The following is a 13,065-nucleotide window of genomic DNA, read 5'->3' on the forward strand; positions in this document are numbered from 1 at the left end:
CAGGTGCTTCAACCTGTTGGCATCTATTCAAACAAACGTTTTGGGTGGATTAAATCTTTGAGAAAAAAAAAAAATAAAACATACAAGGCCTTGAAAAAGTATTCATACCCTATGAAAATTTACTACATTTTGTCATGTTACAATCAAAAACATACATTTTATTGGGATTTTATGTGATAGACCAACACAAAGTGGCACATAATTACCGTATTTATCGGCGTATAACACGCACCAGCGTATAACACGCACCCCAAGTTTAGGAGGGAATTTTAAGGAAAAAAAACTTTTAGGAGGGAAGTTGAAGGGAAAAAAAACTTACATTTAAATGCCCATCATTGCAGCCTTGTTAGTTCAGCCTTGCCCCAGTGCAGCCTTCGATCCCCTGCCATACTGGGCTTCAAAATCGCCAACCGCGATTTGAAAATGGCGCCGAAATACACAGAGCCGGTCCTCGGCTCTTCTCGGCGGCTTTCGTTCACTTTCGTCTCCACTCGTAGTGCCGCCCGGGATGGGCGTGACTGTGAGCGGAGCTATCCGAACCTAGCCGAGTACACTCGGCTAGGTTCGGGCGGCGCTCGAGTGAAGCCGAAAGTGGCCGAGAAGAGCCGAGGACTGGCTCTGTGTATTTCGGCGCCGGCGGCGCCATTTTCAAATCGCGGTCGGCGATTTTTTAGATCTGGCAGCTCAGGATCGCAGGGGATCGGCGTATAACACGCACCCGCGATTTTCCCCAGATTTTAAGGGGAAAAAAGTGCGTGTTATACGCCGATAAATACGGTATGTAGTGAAAGGGAAATGATAAATGGTTTTCAAAATTTTTTACAAATAAAATATGTGAAAAGTGTGGCGTGCATTTGTATTCAGCCCCCCTAAGTCAATACTTTGTGGAACCACCTTTTGCTGCAATTACACCTGCAAGTCTTTTTGGGGATGTCTCTACCAGCTTTGCACATCTAGAGCTGGATTGGATGGAGAACATCTCAACAGCAATTTTCAAGTCTTGCCACAAATAATTGGATTTAGGTCTGGACTTTGACTGGCCCATTCCAACATGAATATGCTTTGATCTAAACCATGCCATTGTGTCTCTGGCTGTATGTTTAGGGTCGTTGTCCTGCTGGAAGGTGAACCTCCACCCCAATCTCAAGTGGTTTGCAGACCCCAACAGGTTTTCTTCTAAAATTGTACTGTATTTGGCTCCATCCATCTTCCCATCAACTCTGACTAGCTTCCCTGTCCCTGCTGAAGAAAAGCATCCCCACAATATGATGCTGTCACCACCATGTTTCACGGTGGGGATGGGGTGTTCAGGGTGATGTGCAGTGTTAATATTCCGCCACACATAGCGTTTTGCTTTTAGGCCAAAAAGTTCAATTTTAGTCTCATCTGACCAGAGCACCTACTTCCACATGTTTGCTGTGTCCCCCACATGGCTTCTTGCAAACTGAACTGCTTATGGCTTTCTTTCAACAATGGTTTTCTTCTTGCCACTCTTCCATAAAGGCCAGATTTGTGGAATGCACGACTAATAGTTGTCCTGTGGACAGATTCTCCCATCTGAGCTGTGGATCTCTGCAGATCCTCCAGAGTTACCATGGGCCTCTTGGCTGCTTCTCTGATTAATCCACTTTTGGTAGGTTTGCAGTTGTGCCAGACTCTTTCCATTTTTGGATGAAGGATTGAACAGTGCTCCATGAGAGGATTAAAGCTTGGGATGTTTTTTTAAAACCTAACCTTGCTTTAAACGTCTCCACACCTTTATCCCTGACCGGTGTGTTCCTTGGCCTTCATGATGCTGTTTGTTCACTAAGGTTCTCTAACAAACCTCTGAGGGCCTCACAGAACAGCTGTATTTATACTAAGACTAAATTACACACAGGTGGACTCTATTTACTAATTAGGTGATTTCTGAAGGAAATGGTTCCACTAGATCAGTGATGGCAAACCTTGGCACCCCAGATGTTTTGGAACTACATTTCCCATGATGCTCAACTAAACTGCAGAGTGCATGAGCATCATGGGAAATGTAGTTCCAAAACATCTGGGGGTGCCAAGGTTTGCCATCACTGCACTAGATCTTAGTTAGGGGTATCAGAGTCAAGGGGGCTGAATACAAATGCACGCCACACTTTTCAGATCTTCATTTTTTTTTTTTTAAATTGAAAACCATTTTCCTTCCACTTCACAATTATGTTCCACTTTGTGTTGGTCTATTACATAAAAGCCCAATAAAATGCATTTACAATTTTGGTTGTAACATGACAAAATGTGTAAAATTTCAAGGGGTATGGATGCTTTTTCAAGGCACTGTACATCCTAGAAAAATTCAGATTAGCTTTTTATTACATGCTGAACAATTAATCCACACAACAGTTTTTATTTTCAGTGAAAAAAAAAAAGCATCTAGTCAGCCTTGCTATGGCCCATATGGTTGTCATGCAAGTTCAGTTGAGTCCCTGTGAGAAACTGAAGTACCAATAAAAGCACAACACAGGGCTTGAAAAGATGACCAAATTGAGGCAAACCAAGCTGACCTTCCCAAGAGCAGATCAATTGATCCATATCTTAGATGCAGACAACTCCACCTTCTCTTACCCTATGGTTCTCAAATAAATAAATCAAACACAAAGGACCACACAGCCTCCTTGAAACAATAGGCTAAGAAATTCGGGCAAACATGGTATTACTGTTTAGACTACATATTCTCGTAGGAATATGAAGCCACCCTTTCAAATGATAGATCCCCTTTTGCGAAATCTTAATCATCCTTATACAAATTTCCCTCCTCGTTAGTTTTCTGATCTTTACTGGTCCAATTCTATTTTTTGTCACAGTTCCACTCACAATTTATTCTTAAAAAAGGAATAAGAGTTATTGACTACTTATATGTGAACCAATTAAAAACTATAGTTCAAGGCTTTACTTTTCCCTAATCACTCTGGCCCTACACTACAAGAGGTCTCATGCCTATTGCAATACCATGGTACATTTGTGAAATATACTATATACCCAGTCTTGTCTACAAAAATAAATTCGACAAGCCAAGTCAACCATAAATATTAGATGGTGGTTGTAAATTCTGACCTCTGATCAATTTTTCCATAGAATAATCATGACCTGATCAACAAACCATTTTTGCATTAAAGTTTATGAAGTAACAGACATTCCTGGTGCCCTCATCTCAAGGCAACAATAGTGATCTGGAAAAATCCCTTGATTGATGATAATCAGCTGACCCACAGCGTGTGCGCCAAGGTCACAGATTTCCTGTACTGATCTGATTCAATTGTTATCAGACAGATTAAAAAAAAGGAAATCTCATAGTAGACTACATTATTACTTTCATTTTAAACAGATGGGTGAGATTTGCATCACACAAAAAAGATACCTGTGAAGGGTAGTCTTAATGACAATATTAAAGTCATAAATAGCAGTACATCTGTTTATATACAATTATTGCTAATCCACAATAATTAACACCACAGTGATGAGTACTGAGAACAATATTAATCTCTATAAAGAGGCCCCATGCACATTATGAAGTTGTGCGTGATGCAATAGACCAAACAACCTGCAGTGAATATCAATAGAACCCACTGACAGAGCATAGTCAGATCAGAGGAAGAAGATTGTCTTGCATCTCTTGGTTCTTGGAATCAGGAATTCCGTGTGATGTACAAATGAATTACGTTAGCAACCCGGGGCCTCACAAATAACTCTGTCAGTACTGGGACTTTAAAAATGCAATCCTCAAGCAAAGGTTTGAATCTAATGCATGACTGTGGGGAAATAAAGGCACTCCCTCCCCTATTTGATAAGGATGTGCTCTCTAATGGTCTATAAAAGAATGTCTACATTACATAAATGGAAAGTAAATATTTCCTTGGCATTCTAAATTGCCCCTTAGGCTGCACCGACTGCAGACAAAGGGGTCACCTGACGAGTGTTCAATTTTGGACCTAGAATATGCGCTAGGTTCACCATTAACATTAGCAATGTCTACAAGGACATTAATGACAATGCGCCCAAAACCTGACTACTCTAAGAAGCTGTATTCTCTGTAAAATGAGCATTTGGCATACAGAATAGTGTATGTTTACCAATAACTGTGATCAATGTAGAGAGCAGTGCAAGGTACACAGATTTAAAGCAAATCATTAAATACCCCATACCTATTCACTGTAGACCGGTAAGAGAAAATCAAATTGTTTGCTGTATATCACTGACAATTACACATTGTTCTTTAACGTATTAAAGAAGTCCAATATAGAAATATATTAGCACTTTCTATCACCTCTCATTTCTGTTTAGAAGCTGCCAACAAGCGAGAGGATGCACTCATCCAAAAATCACAAGATAATATGCAGTGACACTCCATAGGAATACTTTTTAATGGCAATCTCACCAACCAAAAGCCACATGCTCCCCAAAGTTAGGTTGCATACAGTGCTTTTGCGCAAGGGACTCTATATCTAATGAGATATGGAATACTTAATGTCAAAGTTTTAAGTTGACTGTAATAGTGTTAAAGTGGTTGTTAAGCCAACAGAATAAAATCCTCCCATCCCCTCTGTACCATAATGTTATGTACCCCTGCGTCTGTTTTTTTATTAAACAGAGCGAGGGGGGGGGGGGGGGGGTTCAGGACAGAAGGACAGAGCAGGGCTGCAGATGGCGGGGGCATGTAAACTGACCACGGTGTCAGGGCTCAGCAGCCATGATAAAAGTGGTCAGTTTACAGGAGGGAGGGTATCGCCAGGCAGTATCAGCCAGGTTTTTTAGGTGAAAGAAGGGGCCAAATTACACAGCACAAGCACTGTGCTGTTATTCATGCTTTAAAGCGGAGTTCCAACTATTGTTAATATTGTTTGTTTCAAACTCTTATTTATAGCACTCACTCTATGATGAATCGCCACTCGATTTCATAGAGGTAGATATCTTATATTCCTCTTTCCTGGCAATTTCCATAGTGCTTGTGGGCATGTGAAGCCCACAAGCACTATCTTCCGGGATCAGGTGCACCTGAGCGACCAGCATGCACCGCCCGTTCTCGCGAATGCACAGGAGGTACGGCTCGCATCGCCGTACACTTCTGACGTTGCCATCACAACAGGTGGCGGCGTTGGAGATGCCCACCCCATTGTGATGGCAACGAAGCCCTCGGCGCTGCCCACTGACTCCTGGGAAATGATGACAAGCATCTCCCAGGAGCACTAGCGAGCACAGGCGCGGAGGGAAATGATGTCAGGCGCCGTGGAGAGGAAGTGGCAGAATACAAAGGACCCCATAGCATCAGCAAAAACATTTGGAAAAAAAATTTCCAAATGTTTTTGCTGATGCATAATGTTGTTGATTTCTGCAAAGTTGATTTTATGGTTCTAACTCCGCTTTAAGGGAACAGGATTTTTATTTTTTAGGGTAACAAACACTTTAAGTCCTGTCTCAACACCGATTAAGCCACTTTCTTTAACCACTTCAATACCAGGCACTTAGACACCTTCCTGCCCAAGCCAATTTTCACCTTTCAGCGCTGTTGCATTTTGAATGCCAATTGCGCGGTCATGCTACACTGTACCCAAACAAGTTTTTTTTATCATTTTGTTCCCACAAATAGAGCTTTTTTTTGGTGGTATTTGATCACATCTGGGATTTTTATTTTTTGCGCAACAAATAAAAAAAAAAAAAGACTGAAAATTTTGAAAAAAAACAAGTTTTTCTTCGTTTCTGTTAAAAATTTTTGTAAATAAGTAAGTTTTCTCATTCAATGATGGGCAATGAAATGGCTGCACTGACGGGCACTGATAAGGCGGCACTGACTGGCACTGATAAGGGGGCACTGACTGGCACTGATGGGCACTCATGGGTGGCACGGATGGGCACTGACAGGTGGGCACTGATGTCACTGATGGGTGGCACTGATGGGCATCACTGATGCCTGTTAGTACATACTGGTGCCAATCAGTGCCCATTTGTGGGCACTGATTGGCACAGATCGGGCATGGTTTGCACATGTGGATGGCCATGGGGTACATACCTGGCCATCCACGTTGCCCACTTCTCTGGTGGTCCTAGTGGCGTCCCTGGTGGTCCAGTGTGGTCATCTGAGGGGGGCTGCGCTGATAAACAATCAGCGCAGACCCCCCTGTCAGGAGAGCCGCCAATCGGCTCTCCTCTACTCGCGTCTGTCAGATCAACGGCTCTTCCTATTTACATCGTGATCAGCCGTGATTGGACACGGCTGATCGCGTGGTAAAGAGCCTCCGCCGGAGGCTCTTTACCGAGATCGGTGGAGCGGTGTGTCACACTGACACACCGCTCCACCAATCGCCACGATGCGCGCCCCCACGAGCGCGCGGCAGCTGTTATCCTGAAGGACATGATGCCCAATCAGGATAATTGGGCAGGAAGTGGTTAAAGGAATTTAAATTGAGGAGTGTTATGGTGCTGAAGAAAAGCGGAGCCTGTCTCAGCATTTCTATAAACAGTCAAACAGCAGGGCGGTGGGGGGGGGGGGGGGGGGACGACACTTTAGTTCCAGCCTCTCCACTGTTCACAACCTTTCCTCGTCTCCTATACAAACCTTTTTCCTGCAGTGTTAAGGACAGACTGGTGATGCCACAGGTCCCTTTTCTTCTTTTCCACTGAAAAACAGCCCTACCTCCAGGACTGAGCAGTGCTCACATAACGTGTGATTGCCACTAATTTCAGAAGTACTGTGAGCTCTAGCTATAGGATCTTCCCCTCCTCCCAAAGTTGTGTCCATGATAGCTTGAGCCTACAGGATGTGGGATGGATGATTCTGGCCAACATTTAACCCAGAAGACTAGTGGCATTAGACCTCAGAGTAGTATATTTCAGTGGCAAAGTGATGGGATTAATTGAGGTATTGAAGAAAATGACACCATTTAATTTTAGAGGCATTGCAAATTGTAAAAAGAAGTTTAAAAAAAGTAAAAAAAAAAAAAAAAGTTAAAAAAAGGAAGAAGTTCTCCAGGCTTCAAAAGTATACCAAAACATTCTTCAGTGGGAAAAAAAGCCTAACCAAATAAAATACATTATCGGCTTCCTTTACCTCTTTCACAGTTGTGCAGTAATATGAGTAACCAAGTAAACTCACCCTCAATCTATCATTCATGGGTTACACAGTTTGCTTCAGGATATTAAAGGAAATTTTTTAATTTAGTTGAAAAATGTGCAATGCTCAAATCACATAATAAAAAAAGTTATCAATGAAGAATATAAAACATCTGAATTAGCCATATAAAGAGTGGAAACAGGTTTGCCTGCACAATAAGAAAAGTAAAAGGTGAACAGAACTGTTGTGTATATTTTTACAAACACTGCTGCATTTTAACAAATGCAACCTACCCCATAATTGTATGATTCCACAATTCAATAAAAATACTTTAATCATATTTGATGCCGAGTATTTCATTTTACAAGAACATCAGACAGAAAATATATGGGTACAGGCAGGAGCTGCTTCTTACCAAGCTGGCTGAAAAGGTCACTGTGTATTATCTCAATAAGGCAATAGAGCTTCTGCCGCACAAGGCGATCTCTTGGAACTTTCAAGATGAAGTCTGTAAACAACTTGCTGCAAAAATAAACAAACAAATGGAGACAAATTAATTGAAACACATAGCCGATGCTCGCTTTGTACTGTTTCTGGACATTTACAGGGCTACTAAACAAGCCTTACATAATTGTCATATTCGTAACTAGAATACCGCGTACACACGGTCGGACATTCTGGCAACAAAATCCTGGATTTTTTTTTTCCGACGGATGTTGGCTCAAACTTGTCTTGCATACACACGGTCACACAAATGTTGTTGGAAATTCTGATCGCCAAGAATGCGGTGACGTACAACACGTACGACGAGCTGAGAAAAATGAAGTTCAATAGCCAGTGCGGCTCTTCTGCTTCATTCCGAGCATGCGTGCAATTTTGTGCTTCGGAATTGTCTACACACACTCAGAATTTCCGACAACAAATTTTGTTGTCGGAAAATTTGAGATCCAGCTCTCAAACATTGTCCGACGGAGCCTACACACAGTCGGAATTTCCGACAACAAGCTCACATCGAACATTCGTTGTCGGAAATTCCGACCATGTGTACGTGGCATAAGAGTTCTTGAGAACATTCTTGAGCGAGTATTAAATAGTTTTATAGGCATAGAACATATTTTAACAGTGTAAGCATACTTTTAGCCACAAATACACAAGTGAACAACATGTACGTTCATGAAGACTGTTGCAGCTTCTGAGGCTCTGCCTGTAAGATGCCAGAATATCTGCCCCTCCAGCTTACTACAAATAATGTTGGAAGGATTGAAAAAAGCTTTATTCTCTACCTTTCAACCAACTTGCTGTCAAGATGACACAACAGGAAGTAAATGGTATTAGCACCTTTTTTTTGCTTAATAGAACTCTTGTATTTACGCTTTGTGTTCCTTTAAGCAGATAAGTCAAGCGTTAGCATTCAACAGTACTACATTTTAGGCTAAAAACTAACAGGAAAAAGCAGCTTGCACAACATGCGTTATATAATGTGGCTAAAATTGTAAAGGAAAAACATGCTGCGCTAATTCACTCAAATCACAAAATATATCCCCATTGTGAATGGTGTCTCCTACTCTAATCCCCTTCACAATAGGAAAAAAAAGTCACACACAGTGAGAAATTATTACAAACCATAAAAGGAATGAAATTAAAAAAAAAAACTCACATAAATGTAATTTGTTCACTGATAAGTGACAACAGAAGTGCAATACTCAAAAGATCAAAAAAGTCCCACAAAATGCCAGTTAAAGATCCATAATATCATCCATGAGCTAAAGTCCTTCTAGTGATTCCACACCATCAGTGTTGCAAAGTGGGCACTTACCAGAGAAGAATGACCTCATTGCTTGAGTGGTCATAAACAGTATGCAAGTTATAATACACAGATGACTCAAATGGTCAGACTCCACCATCTTTTAAACATAGCCAGCTCATAAAGCCAGTATATGTACAGGAAAGACAAAACAGGATACTCCAGTATTGTAAACCAGATAGAAACGACTGTATTTAAAAATGGCTAAAACAACTTACATTTGTTAGGCAACTATAATGCCCCGTACACACGATCAGTCATACAAAATCCATGGATTTTTTCTGACGGATGTTGGCTCAAACTTGTCTTGCATACACACGGTCACACAAATCTTGTCGGAAATTCTGAACATCAAGAACGCGGTGATGTACAACACGTACAATGAGCCGAGAAAAATTAAGTTCAATAGCCAGTGCGGCTCTTCTACTTGATTCCAAGCATGCATGGAACTTTGTGCGTCGGAATTGTCTACAAACGATCAAAATTTACGAGAATGGATTTTGTTGTCAGAAAATTTGAGATCCAGATCTCAAAATTTGTGTGATGGAAATTCCGATCGAAAATGTCTGATGGAGCCTACACACAGTTGGAATTTCCGACAACGCACTCCCATCGAACATTTTCTGTCAGAAAATCCAACCGCATATATGGGGCATAACACTATTCAATCCCCATTGGCAAGTGCCGCTCATGGTGACGTCAGATGCACCAATATCCCCATGCATACTGCCTATCAGGATCTGGATTGTTTGATTGAAAAGCGCGTTTCTCACCTAACAAATGTGAGTGATTTTAACCTTTTTAAATAAAGTGGTTCTTGTTTGGTTTACATTACTGGAGTATCCCGTTTTGTCTAACCTGGACATATACTGGCTATATGAGGTGGATATTTCTGAAAGGTGTCAAAAGAAAAAGGCTCAAAACCACCTGTGCACGAGTATGGTGGGAAAGGGGGACAATCTTCACAAGTATTTGCTTTTAAGATAACACGCAGGGATAAGTCTGGCCTTGCTGCCCTCTAACGACCGGGGTAGTCCAAACAGTAACTGCAAAAAACAAAACAAAAGGTGCACCAGCCAAGTGTATTATCCCAATGGTGATTTAATAGAGGCAAATAAAAACCATGCTCACAAACATTGACGGTCCATACTTTGGAGCTGGCTGGCTCCATGTCATCCTCAGTCTGTTTGCTCAGTGATGCCTACAGCCTCACACTGATTGCAGCTGCTTGGTCTCAGGTGTTCCCTATCCATGCTGTTTCATGCTAACTTCAATCTAAGTGTACTGCTTATTTTAATAGTGTTTTTTACTAGGTACTGACCTCAGCGGCCTGCTGTTCGTTTTCGTCTTAATAAAAACATTCAAACTGTAAAGGTAGACAGTACGTCAAGCCACTGCCTCGTGGTATAGTGGTAGGTGAGAGCCGAAGTGACCCAATGCCAAGGAGACGCCATCTGGGATCCACAAGGTGCTTTGTACGTTTCAAGGGCAAGCCCTCTTCCTCAGAGCCAAGCTTGGGTCTGAGGAAGAGGGCTTGCCCTTGAAAACGTGTCACCTTGTGAGTCCTGAGCGGCGTCTCCTTGGCGTTGGGTCACTTTGGGTCTCACCTATAACTGTACCACGAGGCAGTGTTTTGACTTACTGAATACCTTCAGTGTTTGTATGTTTTTATTTAGAAGAAAATGAACAGCAGGGTGCTGAGGTCAGTATCAAATAAAAAAAACACTTTATTAAAATAATCGGCATACTTACATTGAACTTCACATGATAACTTCAACGTAGGTATGCCCATTGAAGTTAGCATGAAACAGCATGGATAGGGAACACCTGAGGCCTGCAGCTGCAATCAGCGTGAGGCTGAAGGCATCACTGAGAAAACAGAGACCGAGGATGACATGGAGCCAGCCAGTTCAAAGTATGCTACGAAGGGAAAAGAGTTTGGGACTTTAAATGAAATTATGGTCTGGAAAGGCCATGTATTTCCATCCCTGTCAATGTAAAAAAAAGGGGGAACAAGGGGGTGGGATTTTATATGAAGCACATGGTTGCAACACGATAAATTGGTGGACATATAAAAGATTTATTTAATTCATATACATACACAAAATTGCTAGCGCCAGTTTGAAAACAATTGGACATGACAAAAACATAGGTATAACATGATGTTGCATACTGAAAATCCACAGTCCACCAAGTTGATAAAGATACATTTCCCCCTTTTTGTTACCTCTTTTTTACAGCACAAAGTATGGATATTAGCAGCGGCATTTAAGGCTGCACACAAGGATGACAGCTGTCAAAATGCCTGGTGGATGTCAGAAGGGGTGTGCATGACGCGTTTCCAGGGACCTGCCCTCTTTTTCAAACTGTTTGTTTTTATTTGCCTCTATTAAATCACCATTGGGATAATACACTAGGCTGGTGCACCTTCTGTTTTTTGTATGTCTGAAAGGTGGTAGAGTCTCCAAAGGATTGAGTCATCTGCGTATTACAATGAACATACTGTTTATGACCATTCAGGCAAGTCATTTTCCTCTGGTAGGACCCCATTTGCAACACTGTGGTGTGGATTTACTTGAGGATTAATTCCACGCATTGATCTTTCACTGGCACTTTAAGGGACTTTTTTTTTTTATCCATTTTATGGTTTGTAGAACTTTCTTACTGTGTGAGACACGTTTTTTCCCTACTGTAAAGGGGATTGGCGAAGGGGATGCCGTTCAGAATAAGGAAATATTGTATATGAGATGTGTAAATTAGCGTAGCACATTTTCTTTTACAAGTCAAATGCCGGGTACAGACGATTAGAATTTCCGTCAACAAATGTTCGATGTGAGCTTGTTGTCGGAAGTTCCGACCATGTGTAGGCTCCATTGGACATTTGTTGACGGAATTTCCAACAACAAAAATTTGAGAGCTGGCTCTCAAATTTTCCGACAACAAAATTCGTTGTCGGAAATTCCGATCGTGTGTACACAATTCCGACACACAAAATTCCATGCATGCTCGGAATCAAGCAGAAGAGCCGCACTGGCCACTGAACTTCATTTTTCTCGGCTCGTCGTACATGTTGTATGTCTCCGCGTCCTTGATGTTTGGAATTTCCGACAACATTTGTGCGACTGTGTGTATGCAAGACAAGTTTCAGCCAACATCCATCGGAAATAAATCCACGGTTTTGTTGTTGGAAAATCCTATCCTGTGTACATAGCATAAGGCTTCAGCAGGGACCGGCTGAATTTCGGTCCATGTATAGGCACCCTGGGTGTACACAAGTCGATCCAGCCTGTTGGTTTTTTCCCAAAGGATGAGTGCCGCCGGCAACTAATTACTGTGTTGTTCTGTCAGGAAAGGCTCCCTGTGCTCCCCACTGGCAGAACACTGTGGTGGAAGGAAAGAAAATTGCATAATGTGCGGCCTGCCTTAAGCCTCGTACACATGTACGATTGTTGGCCAACCGAGCGTCTGATTTTTGTCAAAAGGGTGTGTGCCAGGATCTTGTCTTGCATACTAATGGTACACAATTGTCGTGCCACAAACACGAACTTAGTGACATACTACGAGGCATTTCAGCTCTTGAGCGCCACCCTTTGGGCCCCTTCTGCTAATTTTGTGTTTGGTAGGCATTGATTCCGAGCATGCGTGTTTGTACTTTCGACTTTTGTGCAACGGATTTGTGTACTGACCATATAAAAATCTGACAACAAACCGTTGTCGGCCGAAAATTTACTAGCCTACCATCCAACATTTGTTGGTGGAAATTTGGAGAACAATAGTCAAAAAGGAGTGTACCAACGGTGAGATTTTAAGATTTTAGGACAACAGTCTGAACAGACAAACCGTGTGTACGAGGCTTTAGACGCAGATTGCAAAAAAAAAATCTAACATGGGCTCGGTCCCAACCCTAAAGTGATTTTATTGCTTTCTGTATCCCTTAAAACGATTTTTCCGAACTTCCTTTCTCCAAGTGAAATAACAGATCATGGAAAATAGGGATGAATAAAATAAAATAAATATCTATTAGGACAATGCTGGATCAATCAGCACCGTTACCACAACTACACGACAGGGTACTAGGTGTAATCCTAGACTCTGACCTGTCCTTTCAGCCCCAAAGCCAATCGCTAACAAAAGCATGTAGACTGCATCTCTGTAACATCTCTAAAATTTGCCCCTTTTTAACTAA

At 41.8% G+C, this 13,065-nt stretch overlaps 1 protein-coding gene across 1 annotated transcript in view; it reads right to left on the reverse strand.

Annotated features, from left to right (window-relative positions):
• DOCK1 (dedicator of cytokinesis 1) overlaps positions 1–13,065 on the reverse strand; it is a gene marked incomplete in the record, with an annotated part of 633,434 nt that overhangs the window by 330,511 nt on the left and 289,858 nt on the right. The window contains 1 exon segment of the mRNA XM_073595735.1: positions 7,491–7,597. Coding sequence (XP_073451836.1) covers positions 7,491–7,597 — 107 coding nt within the window.

This window comes from Aquarana catesbeiana, linkage group LG08 (genome assembly GCF_042186555.1).
Source record: "Aquarana catesbeiana isolate 2022-GZ linkage group LG08, ASM4218655v1, whole genome shotgun sequence".
NCBI classification, from domain to species: Eukaryota; Metazoa; Chordata; class Amphibia; order Anura; family Ranidae; genus Aquarana; species Aquarana catesbeiana.